General features: G+C 35.4%; 1 protein-coding gene across 3 annotated transcripts in view; it reads left to right on the top strand.

The window, feature by feature from the left end:
* TBC1D15 (TBC1 domain family member 15) overlaps positions 1–13,780 on the top strand; it is a 69,502-nt gene that overhangs the window by 36,189 nt on the left and 19,533 nt on the right. For 2 of the 3 annotated variants that reach the window (XM_046013160.1, XM_046013159.1), the window contains exons 6-11: positions 3,593–3,695; positions 4,661–4,711; positions 5,018–5,215; positions 6,295–6,423; positions 6,986–7,089; positions 8,302–8,396. In XM_046013160.1, coding sequence (XP_045869116.1) covers positions 3,593–3,695; positions 4,661–4,711; positions 5,018–5,215; positions 6,295–6,423; positions 6,986–7,089; positions 8,302–8,396 — 680 coding nt within the window. The remainder of the gene's footprint in view (positions 1–3,592; positions 3,696–4,660; positions 4,712–5,017; positions 5,216–6,294; positions 6,424–6,985; positions 7,090–8,301; positions 8,397–13,780) is intronic. The other variant, XM_046013162.1, reaches the window with a different exon arrangement.

The following is a 13,780-nucleotide window of genomic DNA, read 5'->3' as shown; positions in this document are numbered from 1 at the left end:
CTCTAATAGAATTACTGATGTTAACATCATTAAAAGTTCTGTCTTGCTGCTGCGATGAGTTTGAAAGTCTTGAATAATGTCATAAGATACCAACTTCCAGAATCCATTATATTTCCAGAATATGTACATGTAAATCCCTGATATTTGTGATCTTTCCAAATTAAATCAGTGTGATACCCTGGCAGGTGGAAACGTAACAATATTCTGGAATACCACCCCTCCTTTTGATGAGCTGTGCAGTTGCCTAGCAATATACAGCTTGTCCTTTGACTCATGTACTTTTTTTTTTTAAAGATTTTATTTATTTATTTGACAGAGAGCGATCACAAGTAGGTAGAGAGGCAGGCAGAGGGAGGGGAAGGGAAGCAGGCTCCCTGCTGAACAGGGAGCCTGATGCGGAGCTCAATCCCAGGACCCTGAGTCCATGACCCGAGACGAAGGCAGAGGCCTAACCCACTGAGCCACCCAGGCGCCCTGATTCATGTACTTTTTAAAAATGTTTTTGTTGATTTCCTTAGCTAAGGGCAACTAAGTCTTAAATTTCTTATCTCTTTCTCCTAGAGCTTTCCCCAGCCCCTCATTACAGAGCATTGGGTATAAAAAGTGAAATACTTTCTATTAATTTAAAATTTAAAAAAATATATATACTTTTTATTTATTTGAGAGATAGTATGAGCAGGGGGAGGGACAGAAGGAAAAGGAGGAGAAGGACAAGCAGATTCCCCGCTGAGTGCAGAGCTCAACGCGGGGCTTGATCCCAGGATCCCAAGATCATGACCTGAGCCGAAGTTGGACACTTAATCAGATGAGCCACCCAGGCACCCCTAAATCCTTTCTTAAAAGAGTATCTGTGGGAAGATGTAGTATATATACATATACAATGGAATATTATGCAGCCATCAAAAGAAATGAAATCTTGCCATTTGCAACAATGTGGATAGAACTAGAGGGTATTATGCTGAGCGAAGTAAGTCAATCAGAGAAAGACAATTATCATATGATCTCCCTAATGTGAGGAATTTGAGAGGCAAAGTGGAGAGTTTAGGGAATAGGGAAGGAAAAAATGAAACAAGATGGGATCGGGAGGGAGACAAACCATAAGAGACTCTTAATCTCACAAAACAAACTGAGGGTTGCTGGTGTGGGGAAGAGTAGGGTTGGGTTATGGACACTGGGGAGGGTATGTGCTATGGTGAGTGCTGTGAAGTGTGTAAGCCTGACGATTCACAGACCTGTACCCCTGGGGCTAATAATACATTATATGTTAAAAAACAAAACAAAACTAAAAAGCAACATATGGAATGGGAGAAGATATTTGCAAATGACAGATCAGATAAAGGGCCAGTATTCAAGATCCATAAAGAATGCATCAAACTCAACATCCAAAAAACAAATAATCCAGTGAAAAAATGGGCAGGAGACATGAACAAACATTTCTCCAAAGAAGACATATGAATGGCCAACAGACACATGAAAAAAATGCTGAACATCATTCTGCATCAGGGAAATAAAAATCAAAACAGGGAGATGTATGGAACTGTTGAAATACTATCTTGTGGGGGCGCCTGGGTGGCTCAGTGGGTTAAAGCTTCTGCCTTCAGTTCAGGTCATGATCCGAGTATCCTGGAATCTAGCCCCATCTGGCTTTCTGCTCAGCAGAGAGCCTGCTTCCCTTTCTTGCTCTCTCTCTGCCTGCCTCTCTGCCTACTTGTGATCTCTGTCTGTCAAATAAATAAATAAAATCTTAAAAAAAAAAAAAAAGGAAATACTGTCTTGTACACCTGAAACTAATAGAACACTGTTAACCAGATGGAATTTAAAACTTTCATTTAAAAAAAAGTATCTGTGGTTGCTTATTGGTTGGGCAGTCATTTCTTCTTCCCATCGCTAGTCTAATGACTACAGTTTTGTTTTTGTTTTTGTTTTTGATCACATTTTTCTATTTTATTAAATATTTCAAGTGTAATGTTTTTTTAAAGATTTGTTTGTTTGTTTGTCTACAGTTTTAAATCTGGAGCCGTAGTAACTATCTGAGCCCAGATTGCTGAAGGTTATATATTTGTTCCCTTCCTTTTTTCTTTTCTTTTCTTCTTTCCTTTTCTTTCTTTCTTTCTTTCAAGATTTTATTTATTTATTTGACAGAGAGAGTACAAGCAGGGGGAATGGCAGGGAGCGGGAGAAGCAGGCTCCCGCAGAGCAGGAAACCTGATGTGGGGCTCCATCCCAGGACCTTGGTTTCATGACCTGAGCCAAAGGCAGGTGCTTAACTGACTGAGCCACCCAGGCACCCCATTTGTTCCCTTTCTCTATGCATAGCCAGTGTTTTGACTTTGATGACCAATTTTTATTTGGATTTTAAATAAATAATTAGACTCAATTTATTGTTGGAAATAAAATAATAACCGTAGTGCCAGCTGTACTGTGCTAGGAAAATGTATCTTGCTATATTAGTTACTTTTTCTGGTGCTACATTTAAAGGATTTATTAAAAAATGCCTTGTGGAACCATATAAGTCTTCATATTAAGCACAACCCCAGTATTCAGTGTTCAGAAAAATGACATTTGATGAAAATTGAACATTTTAAAAGTCATTATCCTTTTCTTACCTCAAATGACTCAACCTCATCTCCTTTTAAAAAGCCAAGGGGCTTATTAAGCTCCCGTTGTCTGTGAAGATCAAGTGTTGTTTCTGAATGTGTAAGAGTAAGATCCTGCTTTGGAGTTCATATCTTCTCCAGCATTGCTGTTGCATCCTGTTATGTTAGAATTGAGAAGAGATAACTGTTATTAAAGTTCTTATCTCAAACATTTATAATAAACTAGAAGTAGATAGCCACAACATAACACATTTAAGCTCTATTTTAAACACAGAAAAGTTGTGTGAACTTACTAAGTTATAAAACTTATTGAATAGAAAAAAGACTGGATAATTCATCTGATTACTTGAAATTCAGTGTCTATTTAGAAAACATTCTGCAGTTATTAAGAAATGTGAAGAAAAACTTGCTTCTAGAGCTTAATAAGCAAGAACTAAAAACACAGTTACCTTAACAGCATTTATAATTTATAACCTTGTTAAATATGTTCTTGTGTTTATAATTATGGTTAGCATAACTAATGATCTTTAAAAAAAGATCTATTTTATCTTGTGGTTTTAAAATATGTTATATTGCAGTACTACCAAGCTGTGGAATGAGGTTGGAAACCATTTCAAAATAGGACATTAAAGTGTGCTTTAACTTTCTTTAATTTTTACGATAATAAAGGCATAACGATTGTAAGGTTTTCCTACTATAAGTATAAACAAAAACTTGGGTTCATTACAATTGAGTCCTCTTGGCTTTACCTAGAATAAAATTACACTTCAACCCTTTTATATATGTTAATTTAATATTCATGTAGTTTTAGAGCTTCTTTAAGGTAGTTACTAAGTACTTGCTTATATTGTATTAATGGGAAACAGTTCTAGAACTGGACATTTGAGTTTTGAGATTTTTGTTGTTAAGGAAAAGTAACTAGGCATTAATAATTCTTCAGGTAGTAATTAATGCAGTGTGCTAGTATTTTCTACAGATCCCTTCTTTTATTACAGATCTCCACAGGATAAAAGAACACTTCTTGTGAATTGTCAGAGTAAAAGTCTTTCACAGTCTTTTGAAAATCTTCTTGATGAACCTGCATATGGTTTAATACAAGTATGTTTCTTAATCTGATTTGTATTTATCTGTTAATCTGACACCGTTATTTCATACACCTCCTACCTCTCACTTTCTCAGAGATAATATAGAACAACGCACGTGTCTCTGTGTGTAACGTTTATGGAAATATTCTCTAATTTTTATAGAAATAATATGCTTCATATTATAAGACTCAGTAGCTTCCTTGGTTCTTAGTTAACGCTTAAGGCAATTTTCCCCCTTATTGTAATACTGACATTAGACATTAGCAGATTTTTATTATCATAGCTTTTGCTAACTAGGTGCAAGGTCACTGGGTGAGCCACTTTGAAATCATTAATGATAAACTTAGTAAAAAATATGGTTTGAATTTTTATTTTCCAATTTAAATAGGTTCATTTGGGGTGATGATAAACTGATGCCCCCTAAAGTATTTGAGTATATTCTTACATTTGGCTAAAAATATGCACTTAACACAGAAATAAAGTTAATTTATTTTTCACTCAAATTTTTATGTAAACTAATGAAATGGTTGTTTATTCACTTATTCACTCAACAGTGTTTGAGTGCTTACTCTGTCCCAGGTATCTTCTTCTTGCTTCTGAAGGTAATAGGATAGAAGGGGAACTTTTGAGGAAGGAGGACAAGATAGATAAGCACTGATTAAAGTAAAAATTAGGGAACAGTTTTTGTTGTGAAAATAATAATTAAAAGACCTTTAAAAAGTAACTTTTTGCTAAATATGAATAAATAGGCAGTTTGGGATTTAGAAGGAACTCTAGCAACAGAAAAATCTTTTGCTGTTTTCCAGGGCAACACTGTCCAGAACAGATTACATTCATTGGCATGATTAATTAATCATATCATTAGATTAAAATATCAGCTAATATTTAAATATTGTGAACTTTAAAACTTAGCTGTTGAATATTTTCTGGTGGACTAGTGTGGTTCTGCACACTTTAAGAAATATTTTTTTTGTAAAGGCAGGACTACTAGACAGAAGAAAGCTGTTGTGGGCCATTCATCAATGGAAAGTAAGCACTGCATATTTGTGATGTGTGCAGATTGAATAAAGCCTGCAAATCATTTGTTCATCTGCAATTCGATCAGTAGCATTACCTTGCTGTGTAATATTCTGTTTTAACCAAATGAGAAGATTGGCTTAGAAAATATAAATTCTTCTTCCCAGAAAAAAAATAAAATTTTAAAATAATCCTAGAACACTCTGTTTTAGTTCTGATTTCCCCCCTTTAAAAAAATGTGGCTTTTTTGCATGCTGTAAAATATTTTTATTCTTCATTTGAATTAATGGTGCTAATATTTTTCTTCTTACTACATAGAAAATTAAAAAGGATCCTTATACAACAACTATGGTAGGATTTTCCAAAGTCACAAACTACATTTTTGATAGTTTGAGAGGCAGTGATCCCTCTACACATCAACGACCACCTTCAGAAATGGCAGATTTTCTTAGTGATGCTATTCCAGGTTTAAAGATAAATCAACAAGAAGAACCAGGATTTGAAGTCATCACAAGAGTGAGTGAAGATTTATATTAATATAATTCTTAGATTTTAGCAGGAGAAATGGTTTTTAGACATATACTGAATGTGATAGGAATAGAAAACTCAATTTTGGTTATATCTGCCTCTTGTAATCCTTATAGATTTTTTGCTAACTGATATATCTAACAACTAACACTTGTTCTCCTCTAAATTCTTGAGTTGCTCTTCATCGATTACTGCTTATACTTTGTTTGTTAAGTTGGATCTCTTTTCTTTGATTACTTTTTGATAATAGTGAGCAGATTGTTTGTTTCATTGAGTGCATAGCAGTGAGTGAATAGTGAGCATTACATATTGTTCCTAGTTCTGTTCCTAATTTGTGTTTTCTCAGTAGGGATCAGCAACAGATAGGACACTATTCTAGGGCTTTTATGCTCATGTGAATCTTTTCTTTTTTTAAGTAAGATGGATCTTGGCCCTGAATTATGGCAAACCTTTATATATGCTCAACAAAACTTTTGTATTTGCTACAATTCTAGGCTGTACATAGTTAGAAAATTACAAATATCTAAATTGTAATATTTAAAGGGCTTATCTTGCAAATGGCATTTTAAATTACCAACATCTGTTAATTGAGTAAAAAAAACTAGAAAATACCAAGTGGAGCTAATGGACCATGACTCATTTCTGAGAGCTACAAATTTTAGTTTGGAAGAAAAGCTAATTTTAGAATATTATTAGTGGAATAATACTGTCTTTTTAAATAATACAGCATAGCATTTAATTTGAAGGGTCTCTTATGGAATTTACATGTTGAACGTTTTGTACTTAAATAATTGAAACTCAAAATAGCAAATGTATTCCAGTCTCTGAATTTATAACCCTGTTATTTGTATGTTTAGTAGGAAGGAAAATGTTTGAAATGCTATTAAAGTTCATAAACTAGACATTGGAAAATAAGGGAAGACATTAGAAATGTTAGAACTTATGCCTGAGTAATAAATAGTATTTTAGTTATGGTTTCCATGTACCTTGATATAATTTCACTGGTATTGTGAACTCCTTATTGCTTATCTTCTGTACTGTGCTCCTTATTGCTTATCTTCTTTTAGATTGATTTGGGAGAACGACCTGTTGTTCAAAGGAGAGAGCCAGTATCACTGGAAGAATGGACCAAGAACATTGATTCTGAAGGAAGAATTTTAAATGTAGATAATATGAAGCAGATGATATTCAGAGGGGTAAATACCTTAATGAGGATATTTGAAACTGCTTATATTTAACTTTTCTTTTTTTAATGGGAAGTGTGGAGGTAGTCAAGGAATGAACACCCTTTTTTGGGAATGAACTCCTTTTTGATGAATGATGCCGTAAAATCCCTGTAGGACAGTGTGAGATCCTTGCAATGCCCCTTAAGGTTGGGTGGGGAGGTGAGGACAAGATACCATTAAGCCTTAGGGAAGAAGAGTCTTCCTTACTTGAAGTTCTGTGGGTAATAAGGAGGCATATATGTACCCCAGTGGTCACTGCCTTATCTAATAAGTATTGGATTTATAAAGACTAATCAGTCCTGCTGCCTTCTGTATAATCTGTATACTCTGCATTGTTTAAGCTTTCTGGCAGCTGCTTACATCTTCAGAATCTAGAGGCGAAAAACAAGTTAGTATTCACTGAATTGAGCTATTTTATATGTAAAACTCTCTCTCAAATATTAGTTTCCCTGTATATTTATATGTAGGTTTTATGAACTTTAAGTATTGCTTTCTTTTTTACAAGTGTGCTTAATATGCATGTTTTCTTTAGGGACTTAGTCATGCGTTGAGAAAGCAAGCATGGAAATTTCTTTTGGGTTATTTTCCTTGGGAAAGTACCAAGGAGGAAAGAATTCAATTACAAAAACAAAAAACGTAAGTAAGATTTTTTGTGTGTTGATCAAAGAAATTCAGATAACTCACACATACAGATTAGTATAGAGCTTCTATATGATTATTTTAAACAGATGAGGGTATGGGAAAATAATTTTATTTTCATCTTTTTATTTGAAAAATCATGAGCTCTGTACTTAATCTAGTCATTTCAAACACTCACTGCAGTTGTGTTGGTGAATATATAGAAAATGGTAAAAAAAAATTCCACTTCCGTTGTGAAAACATTTTGCATACTTGAAAAATAACTAATTAGATAGGGATTTTTAAATGTCATTCATATTCATTTTTATAATTTATTATGAAATTATAAAAATGTTCCATAAGAAATATGTTTATTTAGGTTAATTAGCTTTAAATTATTTTCCTGGTGCTCTTGTAGCATAAACTAGTCTTTCATTTTTTTTGGAATTCTCAGACTTGAAAAGAAACTTGGACCAACTTCCCAGGTTTTAATTCCCAGTTCATTAGTCTAGCCTATGATTTAAAGCACACCCTGAATCATTATGTGCATATTTAAACTTTCAGACAATCCTTTCTCTTTCAGCACATTTGCCAGTTCTTTCTTATTTTATTTATGTGAGAGAAAGAGAGTGAGTGAGAGAGAGAGAGAGAGAGCACCGACCAGGGGGGAGAGGCAGAGGGAGAAGCAGATTTCCCGCTGAGCAGGGAGCTGGCCTTGATCCCAAGACCCTGGGACCGTGACCTGAGCTGAAGGCAGACGCTTAATTGACTGAGCCACCCAGTTGTCCCAATTGCCAGTTCTAAGACATTTCATATTAACAAGTGTGTGAATAAACTGGCTAGAAAATGGAAATCTTATGGCACATTAAAAAAACCCCAGCAATTTGTAGATTTGTATTTATAATAATTCAGAAACTTTAGTGGTTAAAATACTTAATAATTAGAATAATTTTAGGTATCATATTAAGGACTGAGGTAAATATTTTCTTAAAATCATATCTAAATTATTCTGGTAGTTTAAGCAAAGTTTATAGTATGTATAAGGTTATTTAATTTTTCCTTCGTTTTCACATACATATTGTAACTTTAAACATTTCACTATCATATTTATAACCTCACAGCTAACTAGCATCATAAATGCTTTGATATATTGTTAATAGGAAAACCCAGTCAGAATTTTTAAAAATACCGTGTTCATAGCTTTTTTTGGTATAAAATTGTTTTCTGTAGTGATGAATACTTCAGGATGAAACTACAGTGGAAATCTGTCAGCGAAGAACAAGAGAAGAGAAATTCGAGGTTAAGAGATTATAGAAGTCTTATCGGTAATTTTTCCATACTTTTGGAAATGCATGAGAGGGGTTTATAATGAAGTTTTGTTAAGATTTAAGAAGTGAAGATATATGTGGAGATAGGGCTCAAAAGAGATATTGCCATTGGAGAGTACATTAGAATGTGTGTTGGATGTTCTTGGTTGTTCATTTTCCAATAGGAATATGAAGTCAGTCAGTGTAAGTGAGGATATATTTCATTTCCAGTTCCAAATGTGAATTTAAAAAAAGGTTTATTTGCTTATGGAATTAATTTCATTAAAAACATTATTGTCTCCTTTATTACAGTAAGTTTGTGTTTATTGATAGAAAAATTAGGAACTATAGACCAGCAAAAAGAAGAAAATAAAGTTTAGTTTTGTTTCTGTCATCCAGAGATAACTATAGTTAATAGACATTGGTTTATATCCCTCCAAACCATCTCTAAATATGCATATATTTCATTTTTTTAATAAATGACTTCAGATAGCAAATTTTTGTTAGTGTTTGAGAATTGTATAACTATTATATGGGAGTAACTATTTCATAAAAAAGAGATGCTTGACAGAATTTTACATGAAAAGAATTAGACTTACTTCCAAAGAGTGAGTACTGGGTTACCTAGCTGTTATGATAAAGGCCAGGTTGGTATAAATTATTTAGAGAATGCATATTTACTGCTGTACATGTCTAAGTTTTTGTTGATAATCTCCATTTTACAAAAGAAAACTGAACCATTGAAAGCATAAATGACTTGTTCAAGATTGCATAGTTAAGGGCAGTACCCAGTTTTCATACTCTTTAATACTCTTTAACTATCTTGTTAGCTAGCCTCTATATAGTTTTAGGATAACTTTGGATAGTAGTGGAACTTATTTTTAAAATTCTGATAATTGCTTTTGGATTTATTTATAGCTTCATAAATAAAAATGGGGGATATTTTTACCACCATGGTCAATACCACCTTCCCATGGAAGAAGAAAAATCTCTTGAATTATGGTTAGAAAGTGCAACATAACCAGTTTGGTAGCTGTTTTTTTCTGTTTTTAAAGATTTTACTTAGGGGTGCCTGGGTGGCTCAGTCATTAGGCATCTGCCTTTAGCTTAGGTCCTGCAGTCGAGCCCTTATCAGTCTTCCTGCTCAACGGGGAACCTGCTTCTCCCCCTGCCCCAACTTGTGTTTCCTCTCTCTTCACTCTCTCACGGTCTCTCTCTTTGTCAAATAAAATCTTTAAAAAAAAAATAAAGATTTTCTTTATTATAAAGTTGGGGGAGGTCAAGGAGGAGGCAGAGGAAGAAGCAGACTCCCCACTGAGCAGGGAGCCCAATGATGAGCTCGGTCCCAGGACCCTGGGATCATGACCTGAGCTGAAGGCAGATACTTAATGATTGAGCCACGCAGGCATGCACACCCCCTTTTTAAAATGATTATTTATTTTAGAGAGAATGTGAACAGGTGAGAAGAAGGGCAGGGGGAGAGAGAGAATCCTGAAGCAGACTCCCTGCTGAGCTCAGGGCCATTGTGGGGCTTGTCCCAGGACACTGAGATCATGACCTAAGCCAAAATCAAGAGTCAGCTGCTTAATTCACTGAGCCATCCAAGCACCCCGATTTCTTTGCATTTGTAGACATAAAGACAAATGATGAGTTTTTTCAATTTAAATTCAATTAGTTAACATACAGTATATTAGTTTCAGAGGTAGAATTCAGTGATTCATCTGTCTTTATAACACCCAGTGCTCATTATATCACTTGCCCTCCTTAATGCCCATCAGCCAGTTAGTTACCCATCCCTCTGCCCTCCCTCCCTCCCCTCCAGCAACCCTCAGTTCGTTTCCTATGATTAAGAGTCTCTGATTGTTTGTCTCCCTCTCTCATGTCTTGTTTTTTTCCCCTCCCAATGAGATCTTTTTGGTGATAGTACTTTTGAATGTAAAGTTTTTATTTATTCGTGTAAGTAATCTCTACACCCAGTGTGAGGCTTGAACTCATAACCTTGAGATCAAGAGTTGGATGATCCTCTTACTGAGCCTGCCAGGTGCCCCAGTACTTTTGATTGTAAAAGAACTTTGTTTCTAAAAAATAAATTATACCAGAATAAACTGTGTCTTTCCTCGGGTTAAGCAAAAGGTTGGGAGTCTTGAGGCATGGAGCTATGTGAAGTTTCCAGTTGAAGTCTCCTGCTGTTTTCACTTTTAGTAGGGAAAATGGTAATGAACTGTTTTTTCCTGTTTGAACATAAACTATTTGAACTGGAAGGGATCTTACAGATTAAGTAATTCAATATTTTAAGCCTTTTTTTTTTTTTTTTCCTTTTTTTAAGTTTTAATTTATTCATTTAAGTAATCTCTACACCCAGCAGGGGGCTCGAACTCATGACCCAGAGATCAAGAGTTACATTCTTGCCCTGACTGTGAGCCAGCCAGGCACCCCTCAAGCCTTTTCTTCCCATATGTCAGTCATATCATCTTCCCTTTTTATCAGGCCGCAGTGATAATGGCTCTGATATTCTCTGTCTTGTGTCTTATTCTCACTTTTACAGGATCTTGGAAGAAAAATGTAGATGTTTTAAATCCCCATAGTATAATTTAAATGGATCCATACTTTAATCCAATTCTTTCATTTTTAGCAGATAACAAAACTGAAGCCCAGAAAAGGTTAGTAAATTGTTATTAGTCATCTGTGGAGTTAGTTTCATTGCCCAGACTCATTCATAATCAGGTCTAATTCCTAATTCAGTGGCCTTTCAACTGTACCATGCTTTTCTACCAGTAGAAGTATATATAATAAGTTGGTTTTAAAGCATTCGTTTTCTAAAATGAAACAAGATGGGATTGGGAGGGAGACAAACTATTTGAGACTCTTAATCTCACAAAACAAACTGAGGGTTGCTGGGGGAAGAGGAGCTATGGAGAGGGTGGTTAGGTTGTGGACATAGGGGAGGGTATGTGATATGGTAAGTGCTGTGAAATGTGTAAGCCTGATGATTCACAGACCTGTACCCCTGGGGCACATAATACATTATATATGTTAGTAAAAATAATAATAATAAAATTTTTAAAAAACTACTAGAGTAGTTTTTCTCAAAAGTATTTTTTAGGAAAGATTACTAAAAGCTTTTTTCTGTTTGTTTTCTTTGGTATAAATTTGCTTTATTAGAAAATACACAGGTAAACTGTAGGTTTTGCGGTTAGTGCCAAGAAGTTGGATTTTATTTTAAGAGAAGAGAAACTATTGGAGAATTTTAAGTAAGACCATTTTATTTATATTTTAAAATCAGTATTTCTGCTGTATGGAAAATGGATTGAATCAAGGTAAGAGTAGGAACAAGGAGACCAATAAGTGGGAACAACTATAACCAATAGGTGATAGTAATGGAGATGTAGAGAAATAAATGCATTCAGCTTATATTTTGGTGATAAAATTGATAAGACTTTCTGATGTATTGAATGTAGGATATGAAGAGGGAAAGAGAGAATTTAGGATTGGACTATATTTCTTGACTTGAGATATTGGCCATTTGGTGGTTCCACTGATGGAGATGAGGAGATTGGGGTATGGTGAAATTGAATTAGGTGTTACTTATATATTGCTTAAGGTGAGACATAAAAATGTAAAGTCAAGTGGCTAGTTGAATAATCTGGCGTAATCTAGGAGATATAAATTTGGGTATTATCAGTATAAGTATCCATGGGAATAGATAATGTCACCTGGGGGAGAAAAAGAGGCAGATAAGGCGGCCCAGGAATCCTGGTCTTTATCCCTAACTTGGGCTGTATGCTAGAATCACCAGGAATTTTTTGAAAATCACGTTCATTATTTTAAACATTCATACTCATTCAATAAATATTTACTTAGTGCCTCTTATGTGGCATTTATATGGCTCTTCCCCAGGCTCTGGGGATTTATTAGTGAACAAAACAGACAAAATACTTACCTTCGAGGAGCTTCTATTCTTGTGGGAAGAACAGACAGTAAACAAGTAACATATGTGGTATGTTAGTGATAAGTGCTAAATAGAAAATGAGGCAGCCAAAATGGTTAGGAAGTTTATGTGTGATACTGCAGTTTTAACTTGGGTGACCTGAGAATGCTTTTACTGAAAAGGTTATATTTGAGTAGAAACTTAAAGGGGGAAGGGTGAGATGCCCATATCTAAGTGAAGGGCATTCCAAGTAGAAAAGAACAACATATGTTAGACTTATTTTTCACCCCAGGCTCTCTGCATATTTGAAGTAAAGCAGGGAGGTAAATGTGATTAGAGCAAGGTGGCATAGGATATAGAAACTATTGAGGTCAGAGAAACAGTGGAGGAATAGGTACAAATCCAGAGAACCTTGTAGTTCATTGTAAAGACTTGAGCTTTTCCTCTGAATGTGGGGGGAAGCCGCTGGAGGATTTTCAGCAGGAGAGTGATACGATCTGACTTTGTACAGATTCCTCTGGCTCTTGTCTGGAGAATACCTGTTGGTGGTGGGGAGTAAGGGAGGAGATAAAAAGATCACGTGAGGATATTCCTGTAATTCAGGCGAGAGATGATGATGGTTGCTTGATATGAAGGCCTAGCAATTGAGTGAATGAGATTTGAATAGAGACTTGAAGAAACAGTATATGCCGTGCAGCTATCTGGACGAAGGGCATTCTGAGCACAGGGGGACCATGTGGTCTAGACTTGTTTCTACCTCAGGGCCTCCAAATGTTTGAAGAAGAGCAAGGAGGAGGCTGGTGTGGCTAGAATGAAGTGAATGGGAGGGGTGGCATGGAATGAGTAGTTGGGAGAGTTCAGTGTTGGTTTCTATACGTATTTTGAAAGTTTAACGTGTGTGTGTGTGTGTGTGTGTGTGTGTGTGTGTAAATGTTGGGCAAGAAAAGCAAAGAGTCAGGAGTGACCCCCAGAGTTTTTAAGGTGAGTAACTGGAGGAATGGAGTTTTGGGTTTTTTATTAAGACGCAGAAAACTATGAGAGAAGCAAGTTTGGAAGGACATATTTGGAACTTAGTTTTGGACATGTTTAAGTGTGAGAATGCCTCATGGATGTTCCTATATTAATATGTACAGTAGAAGGTAGATGGGGCTGAAATTCAGGGGAGAGATAGGGACTGGAGATAGAAATTTAGAGGTCTTAAACATTTAGATGGTGGGGGACTAGATGACATTGCCAAAGGAGTGATGTATTTAGAAAAGTAGGGGTCCAAGAACTGAGCCCGGAGATACTTTAACTGGTAGGTAGGAACAATTAGGAGAAATCTACAAAAAAGACTCAGAAGAGCCAGAGAAAGAAGAAATTCTGAGAGTTTGTCTTGGAAATCAAGTGAAGAAAGTATTTCAGGACAGAATGAGTAGAATGTCAAGTGAGCTGAAGACTTGGATTCACCGTTGTACAAGGTAGTAAGGAGATC

The sequence above is a fragment of the Meles meles genome, chromosome 7 (assembly GCF_922984935.1).
Source record: "Meles meles chromosome 7, mMelMel3.1 paternal haplotype, whole genome shotgun sequence".
Lineage (NCBI taxonomy): Eukaryota > Metazoa > Chordata > Mammalia > Carnivora > Mustelidae > Meles > Meles meles.
The sequence above is the reverse complement of the archived record's forward strand: the minus strand, read 5'-3'. Positions and strand labels throughout refer to the sequence as shown.